This window comes from Meleagris gallopavo, chromosome 1 (genome assembly GCF_905368555.1).
Source record: "Meleagris gallopavo chromosome 1, MGAL_WU_HG_1.1, whole genome shotgun sequence".
Lineage (NCBI taxonomy): Eukaryota > Metazoa > Chordata > Aves > Galliformes > Phasianidae > Meleagris > Meleagris gallopavo.
The window spans coordinates 80,868,200-80,895,374 of NC_139404.1; the positions used below are offsets into that span (position 1 = coordinate 80,868,200).

The 27,175-nt window shown below is 45.4% G+C and overlaps 1 protein-coding gene and 1 long non-coding RNA gene across 4 annotated transcripts in view; one reads left to right on the top strand and one right to left on the bottom strand.

The window, feature by feature from the left end:
* Positions 1 to 27,175, top strand: part of LSAMP (limbic system associated membrane protein) — a 977,871-nt gene that overhangs the window by 940,986 nt on the left and 9,710 nt on the right. For 2 of the 3 annotated variants that reach the window (XM_019618792.3, XM_010719331.4), the window contains 4 exons: positions 5,796 to 5,930; positions 10,265 to 10,385; positions 11,326 to 11,474; positions 17,748 to 17,783. In XM_019618792.3, the coding sequence (XP_019474337.1) occupies positions 5,796 to 5,930; positions 10,265 to 10,385; positions 11,326 to 11,474; positions 17,748 to 17,783 (441 nt within the window). The remainder of the gene's footprint in view (positions 1 to 5,795; positions 5,931 to 10,264; positions 10,386 to 11,325; positions 11,475 to 17,747; positions 17,784 to 27,175) is intronic. The other variant, XM_010719339.4, reaches the window with a different exon arrangement.
* On the bottom strand, positions 19,428 to 21,862 carry LOC146545459 (uncharacterized). Its single transcript, XR_014886754.1, has 3 exons — positions 21,706 to 21,862; positions 19,788 to 21,104; positions 19,428 to 19,677 (listed from the first exon to the last, which is right to left on the bottom strand). It is a non-coding gene; the product is annotated as an uncharacterized LOC146545459 (long non-coding RNA).

The window sequence follows — 27,175 nt, forward strand, 5'->3', positions numbered from 1 at the left end:
GCAATTTAGCTATAAAAAAAATGCTGTTTCTGTTCATTAAAAAAGTGTTAGCAAACTTGGGTCCAATTCAATAAGTCATGGTATGTGGGGAAAAGAAAAAAAAAAAGAAGAAAAGAGATGGACATCTCAAGCTGAGGCAGAATGAAATACCTTTTTCTGATTCAACAAAACCAAAGTTTGGTATTTCAGAAAGAGATTTCCTTTTGTTTGTCCACATGTGAGTTTTGAACAGAAAAAAATGTACTCAGTTATTGAGACATAGTGGTCTCTTGCACACCTGCTCTGTGCCCATACCCAGTGGTATGTGCATGAGACGACCTTTAGTGGTCACTTATGAAAAGGGAGAGCAGGAATTTGGAGACAGAGGCTGCTTTCATCCAGAGCTGTTGTACGTGCACGCTAGGTGCGTAGGGTTTGGAGGAGGGTCCTCATGAGGTGTGCAGGCTTTCTGAGCTGTTGGGGCACAGTCTGTGGCTGGAAAGGCACAGCAGCCAGCTCTGCACATAAGGAGAAAATGGGATCGCTTTTGAGCAAGGTCCCACGAGCACCAGGAAAAGTCATGTCAGGGTATTTCCTCCTGATTTGACTCATTCGCATCCATGGAACCAGAGATTGGCCAGAGCTCTCACTGGCACTGCACTAGTTTTTTGGTTTATGTGTAATAGCTACAGACCTAAGGGCATGGGAGGCATGAGGCCAGCTTGAGCAATAAATACCTGCTGTGCTTTGCTCCCTGAACAAAGTAATTATTGCCTTATTACATCTGATCCCTCTCTTCCTGTCCCTCTGGCAGTGGCGACTCCATGGCAGCCTGTGCCTCTGTGCACCGTGCATCTCTGTTTGCCACCATCTCTCTTCCTGCCTTTCTGTCTCACTCCTTGGCTCAATGCACTTCTCTGTGTCTGTAGCTTGCCACCATTTTCTTTTTTTCTCAATCCCTGAAGAATCTCACTTTGTTTCCATTTCCCTCTCCCAGCTTCAGCTTCTGTCCCTCTCTTTGTTCCCTCTCTATTATCTTTCATTTTCTCCATCTATTTTTCTCCGTATCCTGTGCCATGCTCATTTTTCTACCTTCCCTCCTTGTCGTAGCATTGTAGCACCGGCGGTCCCTTTGCTCATCTACCATCTGCTGCTCTCCACTGATCTCTTTGCTAAAAACAAGCTTCTTCAGCTAAGGGACAGAAAAATTGCCAAGCTCATTGGAATCTGTGATGGGTGAGGAGACGGAGGCTGATAAACGAAAACTTCAAAGTTTTGAATTAAAAAAAAAAACAACTCCCAGCTAGATGTAAAACAAGAAAATGACGTCTAAGTCTCCTGTGGCTATTTTTGTCTTTTAGAAGTCTATTTCTAGGGAATACAAGTTGCAGAGGGAAGAAGGAAAGTTAAGAGGGCAAGACCTTCAACAGTAAATGGACAGTGCAGAGGGAATAAAAACTTCAGCATTGGAAGTCGCTACACACAAAATACACCACTTCAAATGGCATTTATTGATTTGCACTCCTTTTTCATCCCCTTGCATCTTGTTTTAGGCAGAGGAGAGCCCAGCCAGGACACATAGCCCCTTCTGCTCTCCCCTCTTCACAACTACAAAGAGGCTTGGAAGAAACACAAAGAGGAAGAGCATCTGATCTCTTTTTGCACATACCAAATGCAAACTTTCATGGAGCTTGAGCTTCAGTTTAATAGAAGAACACAACGGAATTAAAAAAAGAATTGCACTGAGGAAATTTCTGCACAGGGAGGAGCCCAGTGTTGGAGGCACAAAAAGGAGAGGATGGCATACATCATGGCTGCCACCTCTGCAAGAGCACCCATTTCTAAAATGTCCATAAACACATGGGGAAGGTTCAAGTCTGTATTTCTGCATGCACAGTGTGATTTGGCAGCATGGATGAGAACATAGGCAGGTGTGCACATCAATGGGGGATAATATGCAGAGGGGCTTCTGTGGGGGCTTCTGTGAGGGCACATCCATGGGCTGGGGAGAAGGATGCTTCTTGCCAGTAGGCTGGCACTGCAGGGCTGGTTTGCTGTTAGGGTTCATGATTTAATTTATGAACCCAGGGGATATGAAATGTGGCTGAGGCAGGCAGGTAGAGGGGACACACAGAAGGCCCCTCACAGCAAAGGAGTTGCCCCAAAAAAGACAATACAGATGGGGGACAGCCCTTGTGAGCAAGGACGGTTTTGGCAGTGAGGCCAGGATTGTTCCCCTGGGCAGTGCACTTAAGGCAGATGTTTTCTGTTAGTGGAGAACAGAGCAGCTCTCTTGCCATGAGCTGGCAGTCCCGCTCTTCACCTAACAGAGTATGTTCTTTGTTGTATGCACCAGAGAGCAGTGCCCCAACCTTCTCCCTCCCCGCTTTGATAAACTGCATTGTGACAACCATCATTTCCCTGCCAAAGCTGGCTTCTGTGCCGAAACATTTGTAAATTTGCTCTGTGTATGGAGCTGTGTTTCTGTTCCCCCCGCCTCACTTTGCCTTGGAGGTTAGAGTTAATATGACTCACCTAATCTGGCTGCCAAGGTGAATTAGTGAAAACATCTCTACAGCTCTGTGCAAGATATCACAACCTGACATTTTTCTAACACACCGTGATATATCTTTTTTCTCTCTCTGATGCGTACTATGACACCTCAATTTTATATAAATGCTCTTTGTTAGGAATGGTTAATGTACTCTAGGGAGACAGGGCTGCAAGCAAAGGGGTCCTACTTTCAATGGGGATTAACCGAGTTGTTATAGGAAAATGTTGATGCCCAGGATTGAAACAGATCACTGCTGCAGGGACAGGATCAGTGATACCACCACTACTGTTTCAGACAGCCTGTCACAGAAACTTCTCCTGAAGTGGTATGCTCATATCTGCATCCTAGGGCAGAGGAATGAGGAGCTAAGTAGGCTTGGTGGTATCTTCAGCTTCCCTTTTACACAGAAGCCTCCCTTTCACACATGCTGGTAGAGCTCCACTGGGCAAAGCAGCAGTCCTCATGTGAATCACCTGCTGGGAAGGGCTGCAGCTTCCATTGGTGCTGGAAGCCCTTCTGCTGGACACAGCACATGGTTTTAAGTGCATGTGTATACATCAGAGAGGAGCTGAAAAATATCTTCACTTAGGAAATTGTGCACTTCTTAGGATACTTTCTGGAGCCCCTATGATGCAGTGCTCTGATAGACAGACTTAGCAGCACCCCTAATGAGGGTGCCACTCCATTAGAGCTGGTAAGTCACCCTCAACCCTTTTTTCATTACAGTGACAGTCTTGTGACAAGGGCAAATTGCAGGAGAAGCAAGTCCCACTTGGAATGAGCCCTGTATATAAACAAGGCAGAACTGCAGAGCAAATGATTTGCAAAGCAGAGGCAAATTATGTTTTAACCTTTTCCCTGTAAGTCTTTCCTGGATGTCCAATTAACTTTCCAGTCAACTGGCTGACCTACCAACTGGGAGTGCTGCTGTGAGAGGAGTAGAGCGGTGGTTGTCAGCTCGGACTGAGGGTGGCATTTTCAAAGAGCATTATTAGCAGGCAGCAGCGTGTTAGAAGATGATGTGGGAATTAGAGGAGATCCCAGCCTCCCAACCAAAAATGATTCATGCTATGGCAAAAACACACCAGATGTATTGGCTATACAAACAGCACCACAGTGCAGAAGTGTTGCAATCCTCTGCCCGTGTTCAGCTGTGGCAATGTTTCGTATCTGAAATGCTGTGTACAGTTAGGGTGCTGTCAGAGAGATCTAAACGGAAAGAGCAGGAATGATCAAGGTCTACAAAACCTCACCTATAGAGAAAGGTTGAAAGACCTGGCACTATTCAGCCAAAAAAAAAACCTGGTGACAATCAAGGGAAGAACATAAGTGATTTAAAGTTGATAAAAGGCTATTGCAGAGAAGGAGGGAATGATTTATTTGTTCTTTTTGTCTATAGTGGCAAAGACAAAAATAATAGCCTTAAATTGCAGCAAGGAAGACTTGGTCAGGCTGCAGTGAAATGGTTTCAGCAGCGAGGACAGGAACAGTCTGTCTGGAGAGACTGGGGAGCTTATCACTGGAGGGCAGGGCACGGCCATCACCAGGAAACAACCCTTGTGTCATGCTGAAGTGTGGGAATGGGCTTGATAGGCACTGAAGCTCCTTCCCATACCAGGACTGGCCTAGCCCTGCTCCTACAGGAGTTAATATTCTCAGACTTATTCATGAGTTACCCTACTGAAAAATACCTATGCAAATCCTGCCCTACCTCTTCCTCCAGGAACTTTGCCCTGGCTGTCCATAAGCACCAGCATAAAATTGAAGCAGTGTCTCAGTGCACTGGCAGGGCTTTGCCAATGGATTGCCTTGTAAAATATATGTTGCCATGCAGAAAGACATGCAGGTTTAGATGCTGTACTAAGTAACATGGTTTAGTGGGGAAATATTGGTGATAGGTGGATGGTTGAATTGGATGATCTTGTAGGTCTTTTCCAAACTTGGTGATTCTATGATTCTGTCATCGTAAGGCATCTCAGCTGACTGCTAGGAATGAGAAAACCTGCATCAGAGCAGTTGGAAATTTGAGATGTACCAATGAGGTATCCACTCATCTGAACATCTGGTAGGAGTTGGAGGAGGGATCACTGAAAGAAAGGGCAAAGCTTGTCTTTCTATGGGCTTAAAAGATGCATGTGCTGTGTCTCCATGACAGGGGATGGTTTTCCCTTAGAACGGTTCTGAAAATTGCCTGGAAAAAAGAAAAGGGCAGAAATAATGGTGTGACGGACAGATTTCTGAGCAGATTCTGAAGTTGCTCAAGTTCCTGTCTCTAGTGCAGAAGTCAAATCGCTCTGTGTGTGTGGTGCACCCAGCTTGCCCAGGCTTATATACTGCAGCAGCCAAGTGTCTGTGTAGTAGGATTTGTTGCAGGTGGCTATAGGGGACTTGAGCTCCGAAGAGGGGCTTAAATCAGTGCTGCGGAGCCAAGGAACAGCCCCGTCCTCCGGGCCTTGGCTGAGCTCCGTCAAACTAATGGGAAGTGGGCACAATTTCAGAAGTGCTCAGCACCCTTTGAGCAGACATTGTCTCCTGGGCAGAGTTTCACTGGAAAATCTGACTGCTCTCCTAGAAGCCTGAAAGAGTGTCGTTGTTGTGTTGATGTTTTCTTTGGGGGGGTAGGAGGGGAAATCTGTCCTGATTCTCGAGTCACAGCTTTCAGAGCTGTCCTAGTGAGGCAGCACAGCTTAAATGTGTCATTTCATGTACCGTAGATGGGGATTCGTAATGATTATTGGGCTCTACGGATCAAATGACACTTTATTTCTCAGTTTGGATGCGTTTAACTGTATGTAGCATGGTCTGATCGATGGCTCTTCAGGGTGGCAGCTGCTCTGAGAGGCAAAAAAACATTTTTCCCAGTTTGGCAGTGATGAAAGGGCTGCTGACAGTGCACCAGCATATCTGGGGAGCCAGCCACCTCTGGTCAAGCACATCAGCAGGCTGACTTCTCTCAGTCATACCACAGAACTCAGTCCAGCCTCACATGATGGAGATTGTGTCTATTGGGCAGCCTGTGCAACACTGTACTACCACTTGTGCTTCCTTCCCAATTTCCTGGACCTGAGTTTTCAATAACTAAATGAAATGCAAATATCTTGCTGATACGGCGTCTGAAATAACCTCGAAATAGCTCCCTCAGTGGCTGTTGTTTATTTGCAGAATAGCTGTTGTGATTGTTCCTCCATAGCAATTAAGCAGAAGGCTTCCCCAGTCTGTATGCCTACCAGAGAGCCATCACCTGTATTTTTCTGTTCTGCAGGAAAGGAGTTTGAAGGTGAGGAGGAGTACCTGGAGATCTTGGGGATCACACGAGAGCAGTCGGGCAAGTATGAGTGCAAAGCTGCCAACGAGGTCGCTTCAGCAGATGTCAAGCAAGTCCGGGTCACTGTGAACTGTGAGTACCTCGCAGGAAAGCAATCCTTGCCCACGGGCAAGGGTGGCTGTGGGGTAAATGGAGATGCCCTTCAGGTCCATATTAAAGGATCTGAAATGGGGGGGAGCTATAAGGCGCTTACCATAGGATGGAGTTTGTTCTTTAAATATCAAAATATGTAAGAAAAGGAGAGAAAAAAAGAGAGAAGAATCATCATAGAATGGCCTGAGTTGAAAAGGACCATAACGATCATCTAGTTTCAACCCTCCTGCCATGTGCAGGGTCACCAACCACCAGACCAGGCTGCCCAGAGCCACATCCAGCCTGGCCTTGAATGCCTCCAGGGATGGGGCATCCACAATCTTCTTGGGCAACCTGTTCCAGTGTGTCACCACCCTCTGAGTGAAAAACTTCTTCCTTATGTCTAACCTAAATCTCCCTTGTCTCAGTTTAAAACCATTCCCTCTTGTCTTATTACTATCCACCCTTGTAAACAGTCATACCCCCTCCTGTTTATATGTTACCTTCAAGTATTGGAAGGCCACACTTGGAAGGCTCTCCCCGGAGCCTTCTCTTCTCCAAGCTAAACAATCCCAGTTCCCTCAACCTTTCCTCATAGGAGAGGTGCTCCAGCTCTCTGATTATCTTAATGGCCCTCCTCTGGACCCACTCCAAGAGCTCCACGTCCTTCCTGGACTGGGAGCCTCAGGCCTGGATACAGTACTCCAGATGGGGCCTCACAAGAAGTTTCAATCTGTTGCCCCTCTCTCTCCCCTCAGAAGTTCTGGCCATGCCATGTTTTTACTCACTGATATTTGAGATAACAGCATAATAAAGAGCAGCTTCAGCAAGAATAGATAAGGTCCAGGCCAGCTCAGAGCAAGCATCCATTTGACTCGGCTGCGCTTACATGGGCATCATGCCCCAGTGACCTGAGGGAATGCATGGTAGAGGCACTCTTAGTGAGAGGAGGCAGAACATGACTTTTAAGCTAGTTTCAGGTCATGTGAAAAAAAAAGCCTTCTGTGCATCAATGCAGTACAGAAAAGTGTTTGGCGAAAGGGGCCTGCTATCCATCTCAGAGCACTCAGTGGTAGTGCCCTGTGGCTTACATCCCACTCCAGCTCCCGTGAATCCTCTCTGGGTGATGCTCTGCTGAGCAGGGCATGGACCACTTTGCCCATGCACACACAGAGGGCTGGTCCACCTCATCCTCCAGGTGTGCTCTTGCAGTGACATAAGATATGTCAGACCGCCTTCATTCCTATAACCTTGTATGTGTGTATGGCCACCCCCATGTGTATGGCTCATGTTTGGCACTAGTTATTTGATAGCACCTGCCTGCTCTTTTCCCTGACTGGAGACGTAATAGCTCTGCAGCAAGGATGGATGAATGAGACATACACCCTCTCCTGACCTTCTTCTCCGGTGACTCACCGGAGCACTAACTTCAGCTGCAATTCAGGTGGTTACAGGCATGAGTCAGGGTGTGTACACGTGCCCTTGATTCATAGGTAGCACCCCCTGGGAGTTGGTAGGGGCAGACCTGGCAGCAACAAGTGGCTTCGCCCATCCCTATCTCATTTCCCACCACATGTGGTTTTAGGACATCTTTGTGCCATTCTTGCTCTTCCTTTCCCTCTGAGCCATCACATCAAGTCAACTTTTCTGCCTTGCTTTAGAAATCAAGGTTGCAGGCATTGCTTTTGAGGTCCCTGCAGCATCTTTGCAATCCAGACAACTTCGGGGGGAATTAGGTGTTCCTGCTTTTAGCAGGGGGTTTGGAACTAGATCATCTTCCAACCCAAACCATTCTATGATTCTATGAAAATTGGATGGTGGGAGTTTAGTAAAGGCTGCTACATGGGCAGGCTTAACCACTAGTGTGAAACTGCAGTAGCAGATTTAATGAACTAAAGCTTTTGTTTTATATGTGAAATGTGTAGTTTACTTTGTTGTTTGTAGGTTTTTCGGTGTTTTTTGGTTTTTTGGTTTTGTTTTTTTTTTTGGTCAAAAACAACTGAGCTTATAAACCCGAGACATTCCATTAAAAGCAATTAGTATTTTCAGATATTTCTATAAAACATAATTTCAGTGCTGTATTTAGCATGGTTGGATAAAGTCTATATACAATTTTGACTTTGTTTCAACTCTTAGTTACTGGAGCGCTAGAGTAAGATCCTTTTACTATCATGGTATATGAAAATAAGATCTGATGCAGCACTGCAGTATTAGTACATGGCCTAATGTGCAATGTGAGGAAGTGATCATTTCCTGCAGGACCTTTTGTTGCCAAGCACAGGGATAGATTCAAAGAGGTCATGAGACTCACAGAAAAAAAAAAAATCGGTCCTGTTTGGGGGATGAAATCCAGATATTTGCATACTTCTTTCTTTATCTTGCTTTCTTAAGCTACACATGCAGTAGAAGCGATGAAAATCACAGTAAGATTGAAAAATGGGACCTATCCCAAGTGAGGAGCTCCCTGGCCATTTCTTATCACCTCATCTCTCTCTGAGGCTGAGCAGCGGGCAGGTTGTCAGCCTACTGCAGGAGAAAGAAGCATCTCTCTGCTTCGGTCTCACACCACCACCTTCAGGCTTCTTGAATAATGGCCCTGGCACATTGCAGATCGGAAACTGAGGCCTGAGGAAGCGAGGAGGGAGAGCAGTGAAGGGAGCCCACTCCTGGCTGCCCCAGCAGCGTAGGCCAAACACGGAGCGGCTGCATTTTCTGGGCCCACAGAAAGGTTCTGTTCATTGCATGACTCATCGCATGCGCTGGGTTCAGTGAAGTGGAAAAGGCTTTTTTCACAGCAGACAGCAGGGTACACGGCTTGAACAAAAAATTGGAGAAGGAGGCTTAAAAAATCACCTTCGCTATCCTTTTATTACCCCTCCTCCTTCCCGAATTAAAATATTTACGTGAACCCGCAGCCTTTGAATGCAGGATCCTATTTCTGTACACTTATTAATATTTATGATGTTAGAGGGCGCACTGCAATATCCCTAAAGCCCTGCATAAAATCCCGATTAAGGTCAGGAAAGGGATCACATTGAGCTGGCTAATGCGCTCACAACAAACTTCTCTCAGTACGTTTTCCAGACAGCGCTATTTTTTTTATTTGACAGCCACGATTCATTTTGATTATTTTTTTGGCCTTCCTGTGCCAGGACGGACATAGGTAACAGAGCTGTGCTCCGTGCACAGGCAGGGTGCTTTGTGGTGGCCTGAGCCTCAGCATGGCAGCTGGCTCAAGAGTCCCTGAGCACTGGTGATGGCAGACAAGGTGCCTACTCCCTCCCAGCAGCCAGGTGGAAATAATCCGGCCTTTTCATTGGTCAGTCTTGTCATTTTGAACACAGGGCTGAGTGTGAAGCTGCTGGTACTCTGCCCGGTACTTCAGCCAGCACTGAGTCCCATCTCCAGCAGTGCACACTGATCATAGGATCATGGAATCATTAAGGTTGGAAGAAAAAACTTCTAAGACCATCAAGTCCAACCATTAACCCATCACCACCATGCGCACTAAGGGTGTCCCTCAGTATCTACACGGTACTTGAATGGTGACTCCACCACCTCCTGGTAGAAACAAAGAAACATAGAATCACTAAGGCTGGAAAAGACCTCAAAGATCATCCAGTCCACTGTCACTACCATGCTCCCTAAGCATGTCCCTAAGTGCCATATCTACATGTTTCATGAACACCAGGGACGGTGACTGCACCACCTCCTTGGGCAGTTAGATTCAGTGCTTCACTATTCTTTTGGAGAAGAAATTCTTCTTGAAATCCAATCAGAACCTCCCCTAGCTCAACTTAAAGTGATACCTCTCATCCTATCACTAGTTACCTGGGAGAAGAGACCAACCTTTCCTTTCTTATTATAGTTTTGACATTGGATGCAAAGGAAATTATTTTTTATGCTAGTGCTAAATTCCTGCTTTCTTTCTTTTGCTTCTGCTTTCTTCCTTACCATTGATAAAGTCTTTCTCTCATCATCTTCTCTCTGATAAGGCCATGTGAACTAGAGATCCACAGGTAAATATTCATGAATTACAGGAGTCTATCATTAACCTCAACTTTACCTGCATATGCCTGTGCAATTATGACAGAGCTTTATTCAGTGCCACTGAAGAGAAGCACACGTAAGGAGTAATGCTGGTATAGTTATTAGAGGAGTTCAAAGAGCAGATATTTTTCAGAGGAGCCGGGGCTGGATGTGGCCCAGCATACGGCTGATATAGTCCTCCACCAGCCCCAATGGTTTGCATAAGGAAGCCAGTTCCTGAAGCAGTTCTACTTTTTTTCCATCCATCTGAAAGTTGTGAGTTACCCAGTGTTTCCTTCCTGCAGACCCTCCCACCATCACAGAGTCCAAGAGCAATGAGGCAGCCACGGGACGACAAGCCTTACTCCGCTGTGAGGCATCAGCAGTGCCCACGCCTGACTTTGAGTGGTACAGGGATGATACCAGGTAAGACCATTAGCTTTCCTTTTCCTTTCTCTCTATTTCAGTCCACTCAGTAGGGCATTCTTAGACAATCAGCTGTCATCCTCAGTTCTTCTCAAGCAAATTATTCCCTGTGAGCCATCTAAGTCAAGACTGTCCCTTCAGCCCAGGCAGAGGCAGTGTGGTTGGGACTGGAAAAGGCAGTCCTTCTCTAAACCAGAGATGCTGAAGGGAGTGCTAAGGATGAAGCTCCTGCTTTTAAGTCAGTAAAGGAGCAATTCACAATTAAGACATTAGTAGTGCTTCCTTTCTTCCAGTGTTCATGTGTTAAATAGATCGTGATAAAAAAAATAGTGTTGGTCTCCAAGTAGGTAACTTCAATCTAGCTGTCTCCTTCTGGGAGAGGTATAAGATTCCTCCATCTCTGGGATCTGAGCCACCAAGGTTTGCACGTGGGGAGAAAATGAGAAAAAGGATCTGTTCCTTATACCTGAACATTTACATTAGTGTTACATTAGAGCATTTAGAAGGTAGTGTTATTATTTAGTTTTTAGGCTGACCCACGTCTGCAGGCTCAGGGGTGGCCTGGCTTTTGTAAATGCTCATATTAAAACATATTAATTGGTGTGTTTCACTAAAAATCCTTGTTCCAAGTATGAACTAGCCCTCAGTTGGTTATAGTAACTTCATTTCCCAGTATAAGCCAGTACTGAATAAAGGATTCCTCCTTTTCCCTCAGCTTTTCTTTCTTCTCCATTGTTTCACCAGTGGCACTCCTCTCTGCTGCACTCCTTTTTCCTTTCATTGACTCCTCCTGCTTCCCATCCATGCCTTTTCTGGCCTCTTCTCACGTCTCCTCACTGCCTGCCTCCATCCTCACCTACCAGCTGGTCTGAAGGGTGTTGATTTCCTCTCCAATACACAATGGCCACTGCACTGCACTCCTCTTCTCCTATCTTCCCAGGATAAACAGTGCCAACGGTCTGGAGATAAAGAGCACGGGGAGCCAGTCTCTGCTGATGGTGGCCAACGTCACTGAGGAGCACTATGGGAACTACACCTGTGTGGCTGCCAACAAGCTGGGAGTCACAAATGCCAGCCTATACCTTTACAGTAAGTATAGAAGAGGGCAAGGGGAGGTCCAGGTCACTCTCACAAAGAACCAGGCTGTGTTGTAAGCACACAGGATCACTGGTTCATAAAACACGGCTTGTCAACCTCACAAAACCTCTAGCTGAGAACTGACTGCTTCAGACACATACATGTCCATACTCAGAGTGAAACACAAACGCAGCCAAATTAAAAAGTTAAGGTCAAGCCCTTTGATTGACTTTATTTGCCAAAGTCAGACTTTGTTAAAATAATCAAAATGTGTTTGTTTTAAGACTGGAACTGAAAACTCCCTCAGAGTGAAAGCCCTTTTAATAAGCAGAGAAAAGGCCAAGGCTCGGAGGAGCTGTGACAGCTGAGAAATGACAAGTAATTCAGAGAGGTGGAGAGAACTAGCCACTGAGCCTGAGGAGAACAAGAGAGTCAAGAAAAAGAGAAATGAGTTTGAAAGCAGGAGAAAAAGGGAAGGAAGGAAGTAGCATAAGACAGAATGATTTAAGGGGGTATACCTTGAGGAACATGGGGGAAAAGATAATCAGCAGGTGAGATATGAAACAACTTTCTGGGATCTCATTGCTCCCTTTCAATTACTAAGTTTTCGTAGTAAACATGAGAAGAAAGAAGCTGGGGCCATGACAAACTCCAAAACAGAATTACCTGCTGGTTCTGAATTTTGCATCTGGTTCTGTCCTGGCCCTATGTTAAGCCCCCATTCTTATCCTTCCACCCATGCACACATGGGTATATTCACTGTAGTGTTTTCAAAACCCAGTGCTGTATTCAAGGCACAAATCCTGGGCTCAGCTTTCACTGCACATTTCTATTGCTGCCAGAAATAGACTGCAGCAGAATGACCCACTCACACAAATGGACCAGAGACCGAGAAGTGACATAGGGTTGTATTCTTCTGCTGATCTCAAACTGAATTAAAGCACTCAGGCCACAACCTGCATGACCTTCTAAACAGAAACAAAAATAAACTATGCAAATCTGTCTTAGTGTGAGAGGTGGTCTAATGTAGTATCTGTTGCGTTGTCAGATTAATCAAAGTATCAGGGAAAAAAAAAAGTGTTTTGGTTTGCTTTTGTTTTTTAGCAGATGTACTGCAAAAGAACAAATCCATTGGCATTCTTTGTTTAACATCACTAGAATTATTACAGTGCAGTTTGAATTCTTGTAAAATTTGGGTGCGTTCTGTGGATTTTTTTTTCGTGAAGAAGAGATTTATCATAAAAGTACATATATTTGATTTCCTGCTGCATTTGGTCAGGGAAACAAAGCAAATTTCTACTTTGAAGGTCTTTTTACCCTCATCTTGTGACTGTCATGAGATTCAAATGAAATTCTCAAGCAGCAATCTGGAACACAGTTTTCAGATACTCGAGATTTGTTCTTGCTGATATTAATATAATGCTAAGTTTAGAATCCATTATTTGTGGTTGAATTCTAAATTTGGCTCTCTCTATTGGTTCCTGTTACACAGATGAGCTGAATACATCACTGAAACAAAATATAAGATGAAATTCAATAATGTATGTACGGACACGTGATATTAGACAGGGGTTGGTTTTGCTAGAAAAGCATTTTGCACAACTTGAGAGCTTCACCTCAAAGGATCTCAAAGGATTTGCTGGCAATGAATATTTTAACATCGCAAGTTATTCAGAAATCGGTGAGTGTTATTAGCACTTTTTGCAGAAGGAAAACTAAAAAACAGAGTGAAGAAGTGGTTTACCCATGGTCATGAATTCAGTGGCAGAACCTGTAAGAAAAGTGCTGAGATCTTGCAAAGTTGCCAGTACCTATGCCGAGAGGAAAGGTGGCAACTGTTAGAGATGTCTTGAACAAGGAAATAAAGTGAAGTGCTATTTTAGCCTCCTTTTGATGTGCGTTGAGGTAACTTTCCTTCTATCAAGTTGTTGGATTTTGTTCATCATTTTTACAGTAAAAACTCAAGTGCTATCTAAACACTTGAGAACTTGTGAAGTTGCAACTTTACAAGAGCCAGAAAAATGGAGGTGCAGGAGGTGAGAAAGATTGGATGATTTTCCTCAAACTGTTTCCAATTTTCATTTTTGTTGCTTAGTTAATTCCCATTTCTTCAGCATTCAGTGTTGTGGAGGGAGAAAGCCATTGTGAAAATTGTGTAATATTGTTTCAGGAACTCTCCATTCTCCTTCTAGTTAGTGTGGAAGAGAGAAAAACATTAAATTCAGGCAGACTCCTGTTGGTATTCCTAAGGTTAAAAAATCTGGGAGGAGGTGAGTGAAGGGAATCAAGCTTCATAAAGAAGTGGCCCCAGAAACCTACAAGCCCAGCTGAAAAAAATGCTGTACTGATCTCAAATAACTGGCAATGTACAATCCCAGCCACAGATCCAAGCAGAAGAAAAATTAAGAAAAGCAGCACCAAGTTTTTTCAAGGTATAGTACATACTCAAATACTCAGAGTGTTTTTCCAGGATTTTTATTTTTTTTTTAAATAGAGATCAAGCTCACTGTAGGGCAGCATCCCAGCAGAGAGGCAGACACAGTGGCCCACTGTAAAAAAAAAAACCCTCACAACAACAACAAAAAGCAGCGGTCAGCAGTGCAGTAACAAGCAGAAAGTTAGTAATGAGATACTGGCAGCTTTGTCTGAGGTGGAGGGCAGATGGGGAGCTAGCAAAAGGATGTGAAAGAACAGTTCAGCAACAGAGAAAAATGGGTGTCTTCCATTCCAGGAAGTCTCCGCCTGCATTTAAAAACTCTCAGAGAGACCAAGTGCCTTAGATGTCAATGCCATAGTTAGAAGATGCATTAAATTACAAAAGCAGCTTTCTAGAGCTGTATGAATAGATAGCTAGTGATCTTCCATAAAGGATGTAGCAGCAGGAATGCCTGCTGTAGGTGAAGAGATTTATACTCCTCGATCCTGGAGACTGAGCTTACAGCAACACACAAATAGCTATACTGGGTCAGCCCAAAGGTCTGTCTTACCCAGGGTCCTGTCTCCAACAGCAATCTGGAATATGTTTGCAGACAGCACACATATGTACTGTCTGATGATACAGTGGATCTGAAGCTTGCTGTCATCCCCTCCTCCCTGCTTCTTATTCCCCCTGCTCTATGCCCCGTGCTTTTGTCATTTCCCATACTCTGGTACCAGTGGGCCACACACCAAGGCAGCTCAACTCGTGAAAACGTAAGGGAGCTTTACCACCCACCCTCTAAATGCTCCCAAATGTTTTCTTTTGTTGCAGGGAGTTGAGTTAGTTCGGGGAAAGGTTCAAGGAGCACCAAAGCCCATGCAGGAGGGAGGGACATGCCCATACAGAATCACAGAATCATAGAATGCTCTGGGTTGAAAAGAATCAGAACGATCATCTAGTTTCAACCCCCCTGCTATGTGCAGGGTCACCAGCCACCAGACCAGGCTGCCCAGAGCCACATCCAGCCTGGCCTTGAATGCTTCCAGGGATGGGGCATCCACAACCTCCTTGGGCAACCTGTTCCAGTGTGTCACCACCCTCTGAGTGAAAAATATATGTGGACAAAGGAGCTGGGAGGCAGCACCATGTTGTGCTGGAGGTGGGTTCAGCTCTGCAGAGCCTGGGAACAGGGCTGGTAACTCCTAGCACAAAATGCCATGCGACCAAGGAAATGGGCAGTAGAACTCCTGAGTGCGAGGGTGACCTGACAGAGGTCAAGCCAGGCTGCCTCACAGAACAGAGAAAGTGAGAAGTAGCACCACAGCTAAAGGGAAAGGTTTTTTTCCCTCAGATATATGAAGAGAGAGGGTTTCCTTCTCGTTCCATTAAGCCAACAGAGTGCTATGAAAAGCTACAGATGTAAAAGCCACAATTTATATGTTAGCTCATGCTGTACAGTGGTACACATATGTGAGTATATATATAAATTATATATAAAAGTATATGTCAGATGCATATCTGCCATAGAAGCATATGCATACATAGGCTTACATGTATGGATATATGCGAGCAAACACATCCACTGGCACACAGAAGCAGCTGCAGCACCTGGCGCAATCATGCAAGGCAGAGAAAACCAATGAAAGTCCTTCCAGACCAGTTGACTTCTGCCTCCTACAGAGCCAGCTTATCCCTGATGATAAAGGAGGAGACAACAGCACGCTACTGCACACCTCAGTGCAGTCCTGCTGCCTAAATTGTCTCAATTATAGGAGACTGCCACCTCAGCAGGAGCCCTGCTGCATCCTCAGTGCCCTTCAGCAAGTGAGGAAAGCAGAGGTGAAGCAGCACCTGGCAGGGCCCATGCCAATTAGATGCAGGCAGCAGGCAGCATCCCACCACCACCTCTCAAAGTGCTTCAGGTACAGTTATCAGTTTGGTTCAGCAGTTTTAATCCCAGCAAGAGGCAAGCTCCTTGGAAGAGCTGGCGCTTGCCTCTCACCTGCCATTGCTTGTTAGCACCCTGGTACAAGTGCTAGCTGGTGGGCACCCTCTCATACCCGTTGTCATAGTACATAATACAGGCCTTGTGCCTGAGCATCTGTTTGTGGTGGTGGTGTTTGCTATGGTTTGGAGTAAAGTCTGAGGCTCTCAGCGCATCCCCCGTGTATTCCCACAGGCTGTCAGTAACACGGAGACTTGGGAGAGGAAAGAAAGTGGTGAGGGTGACAGCCAGATGGAGCGAGGCTGAGACACTGCTAATGAGCCAGGGTGGAGCAATAAAGGCTGCACGCAGCAGGCAAAGGGAACAGAGGGAGAGTCCTTGAATAGAAAGCAGCGTGATAATGAGGCCGTAGTGCTTTGCTTTAACTGCTTATGCTGTGCAGCCTGCAGCCTGCTGTGCGGGAAGAAGGTAAAGGGGAGTTGAGTTATTTAACCAAACTAAATAACAAGGAAGTCATGTCAGCACAACAGCCTGCTTTCACAGAACAATAGTCCCCTGGTGCTACATAAACACAGAGATCGAGGCTAGCTGTGTATTTTCTACACAAGAGACAATCTCCCCTGTCCCTACTGTGGACTCCAATGGCTCCATTACCACTGTGAAGGCAGGAGATCTGTAGTGTCACAGGTCCCCGCGGTCTCCAGCAAGTCAGAAGCCAGCTCCTTGCACCAGGAGTGCTATACAGAGAGCACTGACTTCTGAAGAGCTGGGATTGGGGTGATCAGAGAGCAACAGTGGACTATGGCTGTATCCTGCCAAGCTGCATGTACATCAGCAGTGATCTTAGCAACACCCTCACAGATAAACCAGGAGACAACTCATTGCCTCAGGCCTATTAGCTTTTGCATAGTGACATATTTCTGCAGCTAAATGTCTGCCTCCCAGTCAGCCCTTGAGTAGGAGCGTGCCTCAGTCAGCACAAGGCATCTAGCAAGCTCTGTAGTTGATGAAGAGAGACCCAGTGTAGAGCCAGAGTAAAATCAGAGTAGAGTCCGGTCTGGTAGGCTTATATTCATGGTTCTGTTCCTGACTGCCAACAGATCAGAATTTGACCTTGGACAGACTGCTTCCTTGCTTTCTTCATCACCTGCTCTACCTGTAAAATGGAAGTAACACTCCTTCTAGCCTCAGACTGAGGTCTCCGCTGATTTCCCTCAGTGTCTGTGCAATTCTTTTGAGATCCTGGCATGGAGGAAGCAAAGCGTGAAGCCAGCAGTGATGTATACCAGAAGCTTGCTGTGATGTAGAACAAGGACACACTGTAAAAACCCTATAACTGAAACAGCAGGCTCTGCTTGCTGCTAGAGATCGGTGAATCTGCAAGAGCTCTGTTCCTTTACAAAGACAGATGCCTAGAAGAAACAGAATACCATTCAGGTTCACCTGGCTGGCAATTCCAATGTTCACATCCTTAAGATACCTCTCACTGGCAAGAAACCCACTGTGGAGAAGGTTGTGTGGAGGCAGTAACTACCCATGGAGTACCTCTACAACTCACCCTGCTGCCAAAGGCTAGCTTCCAGCCAGGGGTGTAGCTAAGAGGAGCTGTAACATGATGACATGAGTGGTCTTGAAAGTTAGAGAGGAGATGTGGCCCATTCATTCCAATTAACCTCACTGCAGGTGCCTAATCTCTACTGCTGTATTATTTGTTTAGTTTTTCAAATGACTTCTCTCTGACTGCCAGTCGCAGGAGACGTGTACTAGGTGTGTTGCTAGAAAAATGCTCCATATATGCAACCTATTCTAGCTCATCTAATTTGGGGATGGACAACTCAATCAGGTTTGTATCTGCTGCTTGCTTGGTGTGAAAAGTGGCTTTTCTCCTGCATGTTGCTTATTGTTTTTTTTCCGCCCTTAGAACGAGTTTTACCCACACTCCCCAATCCTTTTCCAGGTCAGTATATGTTTTATGTCAAAATAGCTCTCTAGCCGGGTCATTCTCCATCATCCTGATAAATGCAAAGAGCTGGGGATGGGCAAAACAGGGCAGGACAATAAGGGCTTTCCCCCCTTTTCCATATGCCATTTGTTCTCTTCTGCTCGCCTCCCTCATTCTTCCTTCTCCCTTCTCCTATTTCAGGAAACCAATCAGCTAAAAAGCAACAACCTTTTCCCAAGCTTTGATCCATGACACCATGTCCTCATCCAGGTCTGGACAGTCTTCACAGGGGATCAGTTTTTCTATAGACTGACTCCTTCATATATACTCTTTCCACACATATCCTGATTTGGATCAAAAGCATAAGGAGACCTAAAATTTTGCAAGGATTGTGGAGTGGATAAATGAGAAGCTAAAAATTAAATTGCTGCCAGGAGATTTTTTTCACTCTATTTGTGCAAACTATTCCCAATGAAAACCTTTTTTTCCTCATTCTTTCATCATGCACCCCTAAATTTGTCCTGTAGCTCTGCCTTTGTGGCAGACAGAATGAAAGGAAAAGCAAGGTAAAAGCATATACTACAGTGAAGTGTTATGGACTAGTTTATTGCAATAGGAGAAGGCATGAAGGCAAAACAAAGCCTGAATATTCTTCCTGCCCTTGCTGCACGCTGCCCAAGCCTCCCTCAGGTACCAGCAGCATAGCCCAGGCTTGCTGAGTGCACATGAGGTTTGGGGTTTGGATGTGATCCTGAGGTAGTGTAAAAGCACAGAAACTCAGCACTTTCAGAAATCAGGCTGTTTCCAGGTGCTTGAAACTAAATCAACAATAAGGCAGCCGGTCCCCTTATTCATGTTAACATTTTGGCCTAGAGCTCCTCAGTATCTTTGTTTCACTGCCATATGGAGATATACTCAGCTCATGGGATGTTCTGAGGCCTCAACAGTTAACGTCTATGTAGAGCTTGGAGGTAGAGTGTTATTATGAACCCATGTTGTGTTGTAAAAGGGCACCTGCCCAAGTAAAGCACCTGCAGGTACTCCTATGGAAAGAACAATAAATGCTGGGTGTTACATCAGCTCCATTTAACAACTCCGTGTTTTCAAATCAAGCTCTGCTCTTGGCAACTTATTTAGGCTCAGGATGTAGCCACAATTGCCTATTTAAAAGGCAAATCCACAAATACAATTAAAGAAAAGTACCTAAAAAAGGAGGGAAAAAAAACAAAAAGAACTCAAACTACCATTAAAATGAAATCCCAGAGAGTGATTTGTAAATAACATTCAAGGAGCTGAAGAAAGCAGTAAAGTAAGCCGTTGGGAATGTAGCGTGGCAAAATAAATCCAATTAAACACCATTATCATATGTATTGCAAATGAAACGTGTGCTTGGATGTGAAATTAAAGTTGCTGAGGCTGTTTGGGATGTAAGGTTTTGAGGAGTTTTCCAATTTTGCGTCTTCTCTTTTAAGGAGAATTTTCCACTACAAATATTTTTGTCTGATGGAAAACCCAGGGCTCTTTCTTTTTATGATTATTTTTATTATATATCCTTAAATTCCACAGACAGGCACTGTTAATTCTTTTCATAGCCAGCCCTGTTTACTGCTGGGTTTGAATTAGTAGTCCATTAAGGTAAATGATAAAGCAAAAACCGCAATTGATTTCCAACCAGATTTCCATATCAAATGCCCCTCCTAATCAAGCTGCCAAGACCACCCTGCAGAGCTTTAGTCTGTCCTTCAACACACTTCTCCCTCTGCCTTTGAAGTTGTCGTTTCATCCTTTCACTGCTCCCTGTTCCCTGAGACCATCTTGAAGGACATCCCAGTGTGACATCACTTCTGTGAGGAGTCTTCAGGAGTCTGTGATGCCAAATGCAGGAATATCTCCACTGACCCTGGACACACTAAGAGGATTTTGCAGAGGGAGAAAGTAGAATTTAAATTCTCATTTGGTTTCTGAAAGCTCATACCAGCTTCTGTAATGTGAGCATTCAGCACAGATATTGGTACTTACCTCAACATTTGCTTTTACTTTGCTGTTCATCTTCAAAGAAACCTTAGGTGTAAAATTGCCTTGTTAGACCTTTTTCTCCCAATGAGTTTGTGTTCTGAGATGCTGTCCTCAGCTCTCAAACAAGCCTTTTCTCAGTGTCCAAAATCACAGCCTCCTCCTCTTCTCCCTTAATTTCCATTTCTCTTAAGCCTCGGTAACATTTCCCTGCCCTGTAGGGGCTTCAAGCATTAATTTAAAAGGAAGGTGTTTTGAGATGAAGAGCACTGTACTCATTGTAAGCGTTGCTATCATTAGCTAGGTGCTGTGGAAACATCTTGCTTTCAGGCAGGCTGGAGACTCAGAAGCTCATTCAGCTAAACACGTGGAACTTGAATTTGTTCAGGCTGTATCCGGAAAGCTGGTAGAGCTCAGCTGATTCAGCTCTAACTGACTTGTCCCTGGAAAAATTTCCAGCTTTCCTGATTTTGCAGCAGGGCACTCAATATGCCCTGAGAAGTCTGGCAGGGTGGTGTTATCTAGTCTCATTCTCCTCATTATAACTTTGCTTTGTGATGGGACCATAGTGCATCCTCAAGTTGTTTTCAAAAGGGATTTTCTTCTGAAAAGGGAGAATTTTCTTATTCTTCATTATACTCAACAAGGACAGGGCCAAGCAGGATCTGCTGAACCTCAAAAGAGTCTATCACTGTTATGGTGTTAGCTCCATCTCCATCCTCCATTGTCCCTTGCCCTCAGCCCTTTGCACATAGACTCGCTCCCCTGTGATTAGCACTAAGACTTATCCTCACTGTGGCTTATCCAGACTGACAGGCTTTAAAACCCGTGATTCTTCCTGTCAGGAGATTCATGATGAAGACTGAGCACAGAATAACCAGGAACTTTCTCAGCAGGATTAGCTTCAACCTTGGGAGCTCTGCGGGGCAATACTGCACTGCCAAGAGACAAGCATCCAGACCATTCCTTGGGACCTGATCTGACACGAGTCCAGTCATGATCATCAAGAGAGCAACAAAACATTTATAGCAACAGTGTTAGCAATGGAGAGGGGGGGGGGAGAAACAGAGAATGAGCAGTCCTGTGTTTCTGCCAAAACATGTGCTGATTGGAGAATGACCCCTGATGACTGTAGATTGTAGCTAGTCTCCATTTAGCTGTAGCCTGTGTAGCTTGTGCTGTCACTAATGCCTTCGTCGGGTGGGTGGAAGATGGGAGAATGGAGAAAAGAGATGTTCATTTGGGTCTGATGACCAGAGTGGGAAATGGAGAGTATCTATGTAATATCCTCTCAGTCCTCTTCTTCGCCCATGGAAATCCTAGCTGTGGAGAAAAGAGAGTTCATCTGTTGCAGTGATCTCCTCCACCCACTGCTGCTCTCCTTTTACTTCCTCCAGTGCCTGGCCCTGTCAGTCCTGCTAAGCAGGCAGCTCTCATGTGAGCTGTGTGTCTTTGTTTTGGCAAAAGGACAAACATCTGAATATTTTAAAGCTAAGGAATGAAGTATGGGGGAATATATCAGAGATTACAGTCTGTAAAGAGTTAACACATTATTTGCAGGAGGTTTGCCAACTAGGCAGTGATATGAGAAGAGCCCAGAGAAACCAGTCCTCCAAGTACAATGTGGCTGGTTAAAGAACCCATCTGTCTCGAGTCTTATTCACTGAAGTGAGAACTTGCTCTTTCATTTCCAAGAAATGGTCATTGAAAACCCAAGCCTTGACAGTCTCTGAACCATATTAGTCTGTAGAGCTGGGAAAAACACAGTATAAACAAAGACCAAAATAGCCAATCTTGTACTATCATCATCCTGACACAGAAATTACCAGCAGATAAAACTAACGGCTGTAGGGCCCAAGCATAGGAAGGAATTGGCAACTGAAACACCCACGTCCTTGGATAGCCAGCACAGCTCAGGGCTCACCTTGCTTCTTGCTGGTGGTACCCAGCCAGATTTTCCCAAAAGCCCATTCTCCATTGCAGAAGGGGACAGCTCTGCAGGGTGAATCATGCAAGCCAAGCTTCTCTCATTGCTAAAGGTCAACATCCATGCTTGCCAGGTCTGCAAGCACTGTAGTGGGTGCCAAGCTTGCTGGGGCTTCATGCCAAGGGAACAGGAAGAACGAGACAGGGCAAAAGCAGAAGGCCATAGTATTGGGGTTTTTTTTTGCTACTTCATAGGTACCAGCCAAGCAGTGGCATTGTGTCTTATTTTGACCATATGGTTAAAATAATATCAAAATCAAAGTGATGATAGTCCCTTCCAAAAGGGCTCATGGGAATGTAGCTGGGAAAAAAACAGAATAGTGAAAAAAGAAATGCTAAGAATTATTTCTGTTACCACCGATACTAACATTGCTTGGTGGGTTTTTCTGGAGAGCAACAGGCAGTTTCTGTTTGCTGAGACTGCTTGAAAAAAAAAGTCTTCTTCTTCCCAAAAAGTGCAAAGAAAAAAACCCAGCTTTTGTAAAGAAGAAAGAGACACAGGGGAGAGGGAGAGAGAGAAATAGCTTTATTACTTGATCTGTTTCTGTACTTTTTGTTCATTAATTTTAATTTAGATTGATTTATTCCAGAATGAGCCTTGGATTGCATATATTTGCATAAGCCTCCCTGGTAGTAACGCTGTGGAGAATCCAGTAAGTGAGGAGAAGTGGAAGCAGAGAGTAGGAACAGAGACTGCAAGTCCCAGAACAGTATTCCTCAGGGCTGGCCCTACACTGGGGCAGTGAAGGCATTTCAAGGTCTGCTTAGCCACAGGTATGGTTTTGCATGCATGCAGAACAGCCCTGCAAAGCAGAAGTCAGAGCTCAGCAGGCAGGAGGGAGAGTAGAGGCTGGGTGAAAGCAGTGGGGGAGAAATCACACAACTGCACCGGAGAGATTAGAAACAAACCCCCAGAAAAAAAAGCGCCATGGAATATCAGTTGTCCAGCAGGGACACTGATAGCATCAGAGCTGCAGCATGGACAGATTACCCTGCAGAGCAGAGCTCAGGCAGGCCATAACCCTCCTGAGGCAGATGTCCCCTGCCTGCAGGACACTCCTAACCTGATACCATCTGTGTGTTAGATGAGTTTCCGAAGCTACCAGCTGGACGTTCCTCCGCAGGGATGATGAGACTGACTTCTACCCACTGTACAAGTGTGCCTAAATTCCCATTCTGCCTCTTGGTGAGCTGCCTGCTGAACAGACTGGGACCAAAGCGTGGAGGGCAGCAAGAAGGAGGAAGAACAGCCATTATTGTCTTGATTTAATCCTTAAGCACACACAGAAATTCCTCTCTCCCCCATTAGAATATGGCCAAAGAGTAACTCCCACCCTCATCATCCTCCTCTCTCCCTCACTTCCATTTCCTCTATAACCACTCAAGAATTTGCCTAACAAATTGGCCTCCCCTCTGGTTGTTGTCCCAAGTGAACAGTCTTTCCATTCACTAACCCATGACGGTAAGTCGGTTTGGGAAGCAGCAGGTTTATCTTCCCGGCTCAGGCACTGCACCGGGCCCGCTTGCGATCCAGTTGCCATTCAGTGTCTGCTCTGCTGTTGATAAAGCACATTACACATGGCTGGGCTTGCATGATTAATACAGCTGTCTAAGCGCTCTCTCTAAAAACAAAAACAACCGGGAGAAGGGAGGTGTGGGATTTGGGAGGGAGGGGGTGTGCAGGGAAAGAAAGAACATTCCAAAGAAATCAGGCTTGCAGAAAAAGCAGAGTTCTCCTGGCAGGCCTGCCCTGCCACGGGCGAGTAGGTCTGTCAGCAGAGCATCCCAGAAGAAGGGAGAAACCTAGCAGCAAGGCAAGCCAAAGAGGAATGCATTGGCCCTTCCCCAGTATCACCTGCATGTCCCTCTGCAATGTGGATGCATGGGCAGGAGCAAGGAGTCGGGCCATGGAGAAGGATGTGCTGTGATCAGCACAGCTCCAGTGAAGCCCAGACAGGCTGACTCCACGGTAGGTGTTAGAGAAATGCATGCTTGCTGGTGGGCCAGTGTACTCCTGAACTCGCTCACATGACTTGCTTGGTGATGCATCCCACTTTCTTCTTCAGCAATACCCATGCTTTAAAGCCCTGCTTGCACTGTTAGGATACTGAAGTGGCCAGGAGTCACACACTGTGATTGTACACGTCTACACGTCTGTGTGTCTACACATCCTTTGATGTGCAAACTACAAATAGCATGAAGAAATATTTACTTAGGTGTCTCCCATGCTTTAGAGGTGTACCCCAGCTTATGGGCCTTCCTTAACTTTCATGACTTTGAGAGTTCTCGTGTTTGCTGATCACTGAGAAAGGCCTGCAGAAGGGCTCAAGGGCAGGTTGGGCACCACGCTGCACTAGGCACTAGGTTAAGAGGGGCAGACAGTGGTACAGCTGAGATAGTGGTACAGCCAGATATCTCACATGCTGGTCACTCTCCAGCCCAACCTGGTTCTCTTTCTGCTGCAATCTCCCATCCAGCTACCCCTCAGTGTATCCCTCCCTCTTTATTTCTGTTCACAACCACTCCAATCTTTCCCATGCCAAATACCTAGCAAACCTTGCTGAAAACGGTAGCAAGAATGAAGTGAGTAAACAGACATACATAAATCTGATGAAAATATTAATTTTTCAAGAGGTTACAGAGCTTCCCATTAGCAAGTCTGTGTGTGCTCTTGTTAAGGGGAGCTATGCTCTTTGTTCCCTAATAAGAAGCCAAACCATGATCGCTGCTGGTCTGCTGTGCCTTACACAAGTGCTTGAGATGTGAGCAGAGATTTTCATATTTAAGAAAAAAGCCAAACAGGTTTAGATGATCCCCTCAAAAAGCTACGCTACATATTTTTTAGATGTTTTGCTTGTAGGATGGAAGTCCTCAATGAATCATTCAAAGACAAGGGAGTTTTAAGTAATTGATTTCATATCAGCAGTTTGCCAAGTTTTTGTTGTTTTTTTATTTTTATTTTTAAATAATCTATTCCAGCTGCTGGGAGAACAGAAAGGGTGGAGGATGGTTCTTAGCTATGAGCTCTTTCTGATTGATGTATCTATGATAGATCTGGTAATGAAAGGTCTTTGTAAACTTGATACACAGGTGGTATTCCAGCCACCACAAGCCTCACTGATCAGGGTGACAGTTCATTCTAGACCAGCATTACTGTAAGCCAGCTCTAGGATAAGTGGTGTAAGCAGCCATCTCTTGAAAACCACAGCCTGCTCAGAACGACACTGAGAAATACAATTTCAGACCTCAGAGAAGGATGGGTGAGCTGCATTACAGAATGAATCTTCACTATGACATGAGATATGATAGATGAGTACTTAGTGCACCATGAATGAGCTTCAAAACATGGGAAAGAACTGTTCACTGCTTAAAAAACCATGAGCAAATTCTGACATATATTAAACAGTGTGCTAAGATTGATAGACACCAGAGACATTTCCTTAATCTTACTGGAGAGCCGCTGCAGGGCATCCTCTATCGTTTACACAGAGGTACTTCTGCCTCTAAAAGAGAAGAGTCTATTGCCAGTGCAGTTAGAGACAAATTTTAATTACAGAAACAGAACCCCACAGATATTAACTGGTAGAGAGAATGGGGTAAAGCAGGTAATGAGCGAAATAGTTTCAACATTAAGAGCAGAGAGTGAATAAGCATGTCTTCTTCTCAAAGTAAAGGGGGACAGACAGAAAACCAGGAAGAAGAAAGCTCCAAATGAACCCTAGTAAGTAGAAGCTGCTAATCCCTAAAGCCTCAGAGTAGAGTGCAAAGCCTTGGAAGAAAGAAATTAATAACTTTCAAAGTATGACCTTGAAAATGGAATTAACAGTATTCCTCCCTTTTAAGCCTTCATGATAATAAAGATTTCATCTTCTGAAGCCCTGGCAAGAGTCAACAGAGTAGAAAAATGAGTTCTTGCAGAGAAGCTGGCAACTGTAAAACCTAAGTCCCCTCCTGGTGCCACTATGGTGCCTATTCACTTTCCCTTTACCTTCTCCCTTAGTGCATTTTTCATTCCTCCCTCATTTTTGGTCCTCTTATTTGTTCACAAAGCCACTCTCCAGCCATTGCTAGAAGTAGAGTTAACTTATCAGCAGCAACAGAGCCTTATGAGGATGGAGAGAAGCTTCAAAAACAGCTTGTGGCTCCACTTGCTTTACCATCATTCCTTCTTTCCCTTCACAGAGAAGTCCTTCTAGACTGTCCCATGCTTTCTCCTGCCCTCACCTTCAGTCAGAAACTCATGGGGTCTGACTGGCATCTTGCACAACATTTTATCTCATGTTCTTTGAGAAGATCCCAGGGACAGTTGCCAAAGCCAGGAAGAACCCTGTGGCTCTCTGATGCCCTTTGGAACTTTTCTGTGTGCCCTCCTCTATGAGCACTGCAAAGTTACCAAGCCCTGGAATCTTACTAATGTAAATAAGATAAAAAGCACCAGCTGTCTCTTTTCCTGTTTCCATTTTGGTCTGTTCAGGTGATTGGACGTGGGAGCCAGTGGGATTCCAGGCTGGTGAATGTGAGTGTGAAACATGGAGACACATGCTGGGTGATTGAGACCACAGCTGGGTGATTTTGTCCCTCTCTATTTAGACCAAGAACATGTCTGTTCCCTGCTTGCATCTCAGAAATCCCTTTTTAAAGTCTGTATTGGGAAATCTGAAAGTCACAGACTGCATTTCTGGTGGTGGTGATGCTGCTGCTGCTTACAGCCTTTGGAGAAATGCTTTTGTGCACCCAAGGAGGCTTTGGTTGCAGGTCTGGGGCAATCTGTTCAGCAAGGGTTACATGGCATGGTACTCCTCCTCCACCACTGCAGCTGTGTACATGTCCTTACAGGTGCTGCCAGTCTTGCAAGAGGCAGCGAGGGTAAAGAAGTGGGCATTATCTATATGAGGTAGGGGTATTAATGCCAACCAGTACTATTCCATTGCAGATGGCATGTAGCAGGGAAGGATGATCATAGCCAATGGGTGGAATGGCTGCCATCTGGACGGAAGAAAGGGAGCGTGGTCTCTGGCTAGCTAACCAGTCTGACCAGCTCTGCAATGGGCTGGGTGCACTCAGACTCCCAGCTCTCCTCCTGGTGCCGGCCTATCCCATCCGACACAGGCGGCAGCACCCACTGCAGAGCCCCTGGCATTGCAGGGTCCCTCCTCCAGCACCAGTGTTGCAAAGGGGCTTTTCCGGGGCTCTGCTGAGCCCCGCGATGGTGTTTTCTTCGTAATTGCTTTATCGCTTGTTTTCCCTTTTCTTTTTTCCTTCCGCTGCCACCTGGTGGGAAGAAGCGCACATTGCTTAGGGCGCAGCCATTCGCTCGCGTCTGCGTCGGCCCTACAGCAGCTTTTCCTACGCCTTTGAGCCGATACAGCCAGTCCATCCCAACTCAGGCACTTTGCTTGGCCTGGCCG